This window comes from Rhinoraja longicauda, chromosome 19 (genome assembly GCF_053455715.1).
Source record: "Rhinoraja longicauda isolate Sanriku21f chromosome 19, sRhiLon1.1, whole genome shotgun sequence".
Taxonomy (NCBI): domain Eukaryota; kingdom Metazoa; phylum Chordata; class Chondrichthyes; order Rajiformes; family Arhynchobatidae; genus Rhinoraja; species Rhinoraja longicauda.
In genome coordinates this window covers 11,420,352-11,430,034 of record NC_135971.1, presented here as the reverse complement: position 1 = coordinate 11,430,034, position 9,683 = coordinate 11,420,352, and the positions used below count along the sequence as shown (strand labels likewise).

The window sequence follows — 9,683 nt, the reverse complement described above, 5'->3', positions numbered from 1 at the left end:
AAGACGGTGATATAAAGAGATAGACAACATGTAAGTGAAAGAGTCCGAAGAAGGGTCTCGACCCGAAACATCAACCATTCCTCCTCTGTGGAGATGCAGACTGTCCCGCTGAGTTACTCCGGCATTTTGTGCCTCTCTGAGAGGAATAAGGCTGGAGGGAGGTCGCCGTCCATCCTGATCCCGGGCTGTGAACGGAGATGCAGGCGGCGGGTTCCACTGCCCAACAGGTGCAACGCCTCCTCAGTTACACCTCCTAGCGCTGGCCCCTGTCCCTTTCTGTCCTGCCTTACACAATCCCAGGGCAATCTCTCCGCTTTCGTCTATATTCAGGCCGGTTTAATGTCTAAGTGACCCCTCCCTCGAGTGATTAGTTGGAAGGGGCCAGGACACCTTCACACTAAACACTTGCAGCCAAATAAGGTCATTGCCGGAGACGGCAGCGCGCGCAGTGGAAAACACTGAACCAGGAAGAGGCGGAGTTACAATGGCTGCGAAAGACCAGGTGGAGAGTTGGACCGAGGAGGCAGTTTGTCCCATCTGCATGGATTTCTTCACCGATCCGGTGGCACTGGAGTGTGGCCACTACTTCTGCCGCCCCTGTATCACACAGAGATGGGACAGGGAGGAGAGAAACTCCTGCCCTGAATGTAGAGAGGTGTTTACAGACCGCACCCTCAAAGTAAATCGGGCCTTGGCGAGACTGGCTGAGAAAGCTCGAAAACTGAGCCTGAATCGGACTGAGAAGGAAAGTAAACTTCACTGCGAGAAACATCAGGAAGAACTGAAGCTGTTTTGTGAGACTGATAAGAAACTGATCTGTGTGATCTGTCGAGATACGATGGAACACAAGTCTCACAGCTTCTTACCGATAGAGGAAGTTGTTGGAATCTACAAGGTAAAAGCAAACCGATTTTGATCGCATCATTGTGTGATCTCTTCTTTATTGGCTAACAAATTTCTTCTCTGATCTCACACCCAATGCCAGAATCAGGTGAAATCTTCCTTCGAATCTCTGACAAAAAAGAAATCAGAGATACAGCAAATGGAGCAGCAACAGCAAGAGAAGATTTCTGGAGTTCTGGTGAGGTTTTCCAATTTCGATTACCAGATCCTGTGCAGTTTTCGTCAACGTGGTGTGTGCGTCACGTGAGGGCACCTCTCTACAGCTCAGGAGTCGAGGGTTGGGGCTATGGAGAGACACTGGGTGGGAAGGCATGGAGTGGATGTGGAAAGGATGCGCTCTTTCATAAAGGAGGTGAGGAGGAACTTCTTTAGTCAGACAATGTAGACAATAGACAATAGGTGCAGGAGGAGGCCATTCGGCCCCTTCGAGCCAGCACCACCATTCAATTGATCATGGCTTATCATTCTCAATCACTACCCCGTTCCTGCCTTCTCCCCATACCCCCTGACTCCGCTATCCTTAAGAGCTCTAGCTAGCTCTCTCTTGAATGCATTCAGAGAATTGGCCTCCACTGCCTTCTGAGAGTTCTTTTTGGAGGCAGGAAACATGTTCCCAATGTTGGGGGATTCCAGAACAAAGGGCCACAGTTTAAGAATAAGGGGTAGGCCATTTAGAACTGAGATGAGGGGAAAAAAATTCAGTCGAGAGTTGTGAATCTGTGGAATTCTCTGCCTCAGAAGGCAGTGGAGGCCAATTCTCTGAATGCATTCAAGAGAGAGCTAGATAGAGCTCTTAAGGATAGCAGAGTCAGGGGGTATGGGGAGAAGGCAGGAACGGGGTACTGATTGAGAATGATCAGCCATGATCACATTGAATGGTGGTTCTGGCTCGAACGGGCCGAATGGCCTCCTCCTGCACCTATTGTCTATTGACTTGTTTCCACACAGTCACCTATGTGACTCTACGACTTGCTGGTGTCTCCTTCTTCTGGTGACATGGTTCTAGTCTGATCTCGGTGCTGTCCGTGTTATTCACGCATTCTCCCTGTGACAGCGAGGGATTCATATCACATCCCAAAGTCAGGTGGGTTAGATGACCAGATGGCAACTGCATGTTATGCTCGTGAATGTGGGCGGTGGGCGAATGAGTGGGAATGAACGGGCAGGTGAAATGGAATAAGCATTAAGACAAGCTTTTGAATTGCCACGGTAATTAAACACACGGATTAAACCCAAGTGAATGGGACTATCGTAGATGTCTACAAAGGGCAGCATGGACATGGTGGGCCAAATGGATTATTATTGTGCTCCATGCCACAAGGGTGATTGGCCAACTACCCCCTCCCATATCGTTAGGAAACGCGATAGAGTAATATTACATATTGATCTTCACCTTCCCTTTTACAGGAACAGTCACACGATCTTCAGTCACAGATGACATCCCATTTTGCTGACCTGCACCAGATTCTCACTGAGAAAGAGTGGCGCGTGCTGGCAGATATCCGGGAAGAAGAGGAGAAGATTCGACACCCACTGGAGAAAAGTCTTCAAGAGATTCAAGCGAATTTAAATTCCATCCAAAAAGAACTCTCAACGTTGCAGAAACAGATGGATCAAAAAGACAACGGTATATTTCTGAAGGTGAGGGGTAACCCTGCTGTTAGGCGCAGTGAAACTGCACAGTCACAACATGGTGGGTGACATTTCTGAAATTAATGCATCATTCACCAGTAATTCAGAGCTGGGTCAATGTTCCGTATGTTCCAGCGCCGTGCTGCTGTTCTTCCCAAACGAAAGGACCTCCTGATTAAACTGTGGGATCTCAACACGGCCTGCAAACTACTTGAGAAAGAGTCGCAGTGACCTTGTCACTGAGTTAGTGAACGTGTAATATTTCCCCGAAAATAAGGAAAATCTGCAGAAATCTGCAGGGGAAAGTCTTTTGTATGGTCAGCATTAGAAGGAAAGGAGTTTGTGGCATTGGGGCATCCCCGTGAAGGCAGTCTAATGATTTTAGCCTGGGATACACATTGGAATCATACCTCCTCAACATCACTTAATTGGACCTGTCCTATCCCTAGTTGTCCTATCCCTAGTTATCCTTCTGCTCTGAAAGGGGAATGTTCTCACCCGGTTATTCTTTGGCTGGTAATATACTTGTAGAATCTTGTCGAGGGGGTTGTCACAATTATTCAATTCACATCGAGAGCACCTTGCAGAGATTTCATTACCTGAACCATGAAATGATGTTACAGCAATGGAGGCAACACAAAGGTGAATCATCGGGATCATTGCAGGATGATGGGCTTGTCTCATCAGCTGTCCTTATCGAGGTTGGGTCGATATTCGTTGCAGTTTAAAAGAATGACGAGTCGTTTTACCATTGTCTCCAAGGTCCACGACTGGACAGAGGGCAGTGAATCTCTGGAATTCTCTAACCCAGAGACATTTGGGGATTTAAACAGTTGGCAGTATTTGAACCAGAAGGAGAGACATTTTTTTGTTGTTGAAACATCCAGGAATTGAACATGAGGCGAATGGGGAAAAAGGGGGAGTTCTGTCCTGGGCAAGATTATCCATGGCTACATTGTGGGGGTTAGCATTGAAATCTAGAATGTGGCACACACATCATAATTTGTCATCTGTTATCCATGAATTGGACCTGAAGGGAATGGGGCAAACAGGGGGAAATCTCTTGTGCTTATCCTGCTTCCCCTTCAATGTATCTCCAGTAATGGCTTCGGCCACTTTTGTGCGATTGAGTTCCACGTTCCCTTTGCTGCATTACTAATGGGATTTATTAAAGGCCATCCAATATTTTGTCTTTGAATTGTAGTCTCCCTAAAAGTAGGAATACTATTATTCGCCCCACCCATTTAAATCCACAGATAATCTTAAATCATTCCACCCCTTCATTCCCTGCCATCTTTTTCAGATAACACCCCACCATCTTCTCATTCTTCCCCGTAACATGCCCCCTCTCAATGATGGCATAATTTCCATGTGCGTTCCGTGTGTTCTTTGTCCCTACGGAAATACTGTATCCACTTTATGTGTGGCTGCCGCAATAAGAGTTGGTAAATACGAATCTTGTGGCAATTTGCTTGCCATTTCGGTTGTTGGGATGCAGATATTCTGGCCCAGTTATTCAGATTTGTGTTTTGTTTCTTTCAGGAGGCAGCTGGTCAGAAAAGGAGGTAGGATACACTCTTGATTGAAACGGTGCATGTTTTCGTAGAACAGCTCTGAAATTGTTGAAGCTCAGATTCTAACCAGCTGTTAAATATTTGCAGGGTTCGTGATGAAATTCATACATTGTCAGTGACAGGTGGTGCCTTGCCGATTGAAAAGATTCATCACCACTTTGTTTTGAACACGTTGTGGAGAGAAACCTGTGTCATTCAACGAGGTAAAACTTGTTCAGTTTCGATTCTTCTTATTGATTACACCACAAATGTAAGCATTACGCAGTAATTGTACCCGCCTCCGCCTCTGGCATCTCGTTCTATCTCTCGACCATTCACCGTCTGAAAACATTGACCTTCACTGCCTTTCCCAATTTTACCATCTCACCTTAAACTGATGCCCTCAATCTTTAGACTTCAGAAATATTCTGTCTTCCATTCTTCAGCCCATTAGACCCGCTAATTAAGATCACTCTTCATCTCAGATAACCTTCTTCTCTGTCCATGACGCCATCAATGTTAGTGTCCTCCACAAAACTACTAACCATGCCACCCACATACTCATACAAAGCGCCCATATAAATAATGACCAACAATGGAGAGGGCATCGAGCTCTATGGCACACCTTTTGTGAGAGACTCCAGTGTGCATCCCTCCACCAACCCGCTGTCTTCTGACTTCAGGCCACGGCTGTGCTCCATTGTGTAACTCGCCCTTTATTTGATCAGATCCAAACATCCAGACCGCGTACCACGCAGAGGGTTGAAGTTGTTTCTCCAGCATAGCAGTAAATATCTGGAATTGTGTGACCTGATTAATGGCGACAGGCCAGATTTTTGGATATATGCGAAGGGAAAATAGTTGGATATTGGAACAATCATTAAACTGCGGGTTATGGTGAAGTCACACTGAAGAGGAATTGGAGCCAGCTTAGATCAGCCATGATCACATTGAACAGAGGATGTGCCTGAGGGGAGGCGCCTACTCCCGTATCTACTTTCTTCCTGTCTTATGTTTTTTTCTACTTAAACAAAGATAAGCTTTGCACAGAGGGAATGCAGCAACGATAGACAATACTTGTTTCTGTGATGATATGTGTTGTGCGGGTGAGATTGAGTAGACTCGGCCTGTGCACTCGAGAGTTCAGTTGTATTTGAGGAGATCTGACTGTTCAGTGGGCTGGGTGTAGGGAGGATGTCCCCCCTGTCTGAGGGGTCTGAAGCCAGCAGCCACCCTCTCAGAATGTGGGCTGGACCATTTAGGACAGAGATAAGGAGTCATTGCTGCACGCAAATCTGGGGAACCTTAGGAATTCCCTACACTAGTCGCTGTGAAGACTCAGCCTTTCAGTACTCTTGGAGCCAGAGAGCCATGGTTGTACATTACAGGGTCAGGCCCTTCAGCCCATCGTGTCCATCTCCATCTTTTTTTCCGGGCCAAACAAATCCCATTTGCTCACATTAGAACTGTGTTATTTGACACCTCGATTGCTAAATCGCAATGCCTCTGAAATGTCCTGATGACATTTGATTCCACCACCTCCTCGGGCAAAATATTCCAGGTATTAACAAGTCTTTGTGTGAAGAAAATTGCGTCCTCCAGTATTGATATCCCTGCATGAAAGTTTCGGTGATCTAGCCTATATCCTGCTACAGACTTTGACAAACTTCCTTGCTGTCCACGACAATACCCGTTCTCCACAAACTTAGTAATCACACCTTCTACCTCCAACCACCAAACCAATTATGGGTCAATTTTACCAAATCGTCTTGATCCCATCTGAATCCCACCTTGATCCCTCAGTCTGAAGAAGGGTCTCGACCCGAAACGTCACCCATTCCTTCTCTCCTGACCTGCTGAGTTACTCCAGCATTTTGTGAATAAATACCTTCGATTTGTACCAGCATCTGCAGTTATTTTCTTATACTATATATTGATCCCACCTGCCTTCGCTTTCTGGACCGGACTTACATGCGGAACATTGTCAAGTCCCTCAGTGAAGTTCATTTATTGGTTCACAATGAGATCAGAGTGTTCTTAGTTGCACAGACGCATCAAATCCACCCTCCAATAAATAAAGCAAGTAACCAGTAGCAGATTGCCTCGCCGTCCAGTCCACTCCCGTTCAGTGTGATCACGGCAACTCTACCCCACATCTCTACCTCCTATTAAACCACCTCCAATTACCCCTCACACCAGTCTCCTCGTCTTCCGATCTGCCTCTCCCTCGCCATCTACCGGCAAGATATTTGAATGCCCACCTTATTTCTCCATCCCCACCCACAATTTCTCGTTCATTCTCACTTTCAGCATTCGTTTTCCCCGTCCGCATGCACCACCCCCTCCCGTTCCCGATAACCCGCGGGATTTCCCCTCTCCAGCCCGGTTAAAAACGTCGGTAAAGATGTCTGTTGTCCACCCGATGTGGTTGTGGGTGAAACCCCGGGCAGGGTTTCAGTTGTCCGCCCGCCTGTGCCCGAGGCCGAGCGGCCTCTCCCCCAGTCCTGGGACCACGCTGCCCGAGTCTCCCCCCGACCCCCGGGGACTCTCTGATTCTCTGCTTCTCCCCCCCAGTCTCCGTCACCCTGGATGTGGAAACAGCGCATCCGGAGCTCGAGGTGTCTGAGGATCGGAAGAGGGTGAGATGGACCCGGACCCGGAGGAGATGTCTCCCTGGCACCGGGAAGAGGTTTACAGGCAGTGCGTGTGTGCTGGGATCGGAGGGATTCACATCGGGGAGACATTACTGGGAGGTGGAGGTGGCGGGGAGTGAGGGCTGGGGTCTGGGAGTCGCCGCAGAGTCTGTGGAGAGGAAGAGACCGGTCACACTGACCCCGGAGACTGGAGTCTGGAGCATCTGGCGGTGGCGTGACAGGTTTGTTGCAGCCACCTCCCCTCCATCCCGTCTCCCCGCCCGTCCCATCCCCGGGAGGGTGGGAGTTTATCTCAGTTACGAGTCTGGGACAGTTTCATTTTACGACGCGGACACCAAGTCCCATCTCCACACCTTCACTGGGAATAAATTCACGGAGAAACTTTATCCTTTCTTCGAGACTTGGGATGAAGACCACTGGCTGAGAATGTGCTCCGGTTCCGCTCCGGGTGTGTAAAAGGGTCGGGTCCCGGGACCGGCGTCAGGAGCGGGGCTCAGGGGCTGTGGGGCAGAAACCCGGTGGACAACAGGTCGGCGCTGAACGGCTCCCATTTAATCCCCAAATTCCGCGTCGTAAAAACCCCAGCGGAAATAAAACCAGGGGGAATGTAAATGTGGGAAGAGAGAAATAAACAGCAAGTGGAATCAGAGCTGTCGATCCGTTCATTTTAACGCGTTAAACGCGTCCGGCAACGGAACAGAAATTACTTTTGTGAAAATATTTTTTTAATGTAATGGGATTGGACCCTTCTCGTCAAAAGTCTTTACGGTATTATTAACTCCGTTCAATGACTAGTTCAATGTAATAGATACATTTCATGTTACTTCAGTGATTTGGAAAATGTACACAACCATTGACACACACGACAAGCTAATTGAAAGATCGCGTTTATTTGAATGATGTGCATTGTTGCTTCTCATACTGTCATTGAAATAACTCAAAATTACTTGAACTGTGCAGCTTGCTTTTGAATTCTTTTGAAATCTACTGAACGGGAAGACAGCAGTTCTGTTTGCTTTAGTTTAGATTGGACATACAGCGCGGAAACAGGCCCCTCGGCCCACCGAGTCCGCACCGACCAGCGATCCCCGCACATTAACACTACCCTACACACACTAGGGACAGTTTGCACTTATACCAAGCCAATTGACCTACAAATCTATACCTCTTTGGAGTGTGAGAGGAAACCACAGAACACGCAACTCACGGGGAGAACGTACAAACTCTGTACAGACAGCACCCGGAGTCCTGATGGAACCCAGATCTCTGGCGCTGTGAGGCAGCAACTCTACCGGTACCACCCCTTAATCTTTTGAACTGTGTTTTTGAATTGCCCTCTCTACAAATTGGCGACTGCATTTCCTGCACCTTCAACAGTGGCAGGTTTTCAGTGACAGGGAGGTGGTGGTTGAGGGGGACCCGTGAACCACTTGCTCTGTGGTTGACCGCAGGGGAACCACCTCTGTTGGCGCCGCAGGTGCATTTGTCCCATTTGTTTAAAATGGTCGTCATGATGGAGACCCTCGGGTCCTCTGGCCGGCGCCCCTCTTCCCAGACGAAAGCAGACATCGATGGTGAAATCCACCAGCTCCTACTGCGCGTCTGCACAACGTTTGGCCGTCTGAGGAGAAGAGTGTTTGATGAGCGGATCTCCAAAGCTCCACAAATCTCGGTGAACGCTGCCCTGGGCATGAGAAGCACAGGTTAGGACCCCGACTGGAGAATCTGGTCTATTTCCCGTCACCAAACACAATGAATGAATCGGGAGGCTTCGGGAAGTTGCAGGAGATATTTGCTGGAAAGGTTTTGGAGATGACGGGGTTCAGGTTCAGGATAAGACTGGAGAAGAGTGTTTGCTTCTCCGGGGAACATAGATAGGGGCTGTCGGGAGATTTGACAGAGGGGTCCAATTTCGGATCCGGAGCAATGGGGGCCAATAATCTTCCCATCTGTGGCGGTCGGTGGGAGGAGCAAAGACCACACCGATTTCAACAGAGACGCAACCAGGTGGCCAGGTGGCGAGTAAAGTTGGGCCGAAGGGCCTGTTTCCACGCTGCATCACTCCATGACTCTGGGACTCCAACAAGGGGAATATAATGAAAATGACCTGCACTGACGTTGGAAATTCAACAAATTCGATCCGAGGCTTTCGATGCGGAATGTTCACCCCCACTGTCACTCGTGAGCGGACAAACCTAAATACTCTGGCATAAAGGTAACAGATCCTATAACAGAATTTATCAAGCGATGCGTCGCATCTCCAAATATAGATTGACCTGAAGACTGGCGCACGAGAGACGGGTGCACTGTTGTGGATTAAAATAAGACCGGAGAGAGGTCTCCGTCCATCCTGATCCCGGGCTGGGAACGGAGATGCGGGCGGCGGGTTCCACTGCCCAACGCCTTCTCGGTTACACCCGACACCTCGTTAGCACCGGGCCCCGACCACTGCACGGACGCAGGTCTTTCGGCCCAACTTGCTCGTGTCGACCAATATGCCCCATCTACACTCGTCCCAGCAGCTCGGTCTGGCCCATTTCGTACTAAACCTTTCCCATCCCTGTACCTGCTCAAATGCCTTTTAAACATGGTTGTAATGGCAGTTTCTATACCATCTCGAAATCCCACTTTGATAGCCATTGCTTCTCGGGGATGAAATGTAGTTTTAGCTTACGCACACGTCGCACCCTGATATGACAAAACGAATCTTCCAAACTTATTTTCTTCATTAATTGGATTTATTAAAGTAGCACAAATCATAGAGTAATTCATCAGTTTCCGTACTTTATCAACTGTTTCTTCTTCAAACAATATCTATAAATTCTTGCAGTTATTACCGTATGGTTCTTACAAATATAGCTGGTGCGAGCGCATGGTACGAGCGCGTGGTAAAGAACTGTATGCTCACCATCCTCCGAGTCTAAACTGACCCACAACCTCT

At 48.3% G+C, this 9,683-nt stretch overlaps 1 protein-coding gene across 1 annotated transcript; it reads left to right on the top strand.

Moving 5' to 3' along the window:
- The first annotated feature begins 484 nt into the window (after window positions 1–484).
- Window positions 485–7,198, top strand: LOC144603123 (zinc-binding protein A33-like). The gene is made up of 6 exons (XM_078416272.1): window positions 485–895; window positions 986–1,081; window positions 2,311–2,544; window positions 4,078–4,100; window positions 4,197–4,312; window positions 6,663–7,198. The coding sequence occupies exons 1-6, from the start codon at window positions 485–487 to the stop codon at window positions 7,196–7,198; spliced, it is 1,416 nt and encodes a 471-aa protein (XP_078272398.1).
- Window positions 7,199–9,683: the final 2,485 nt, after the last annotated feature.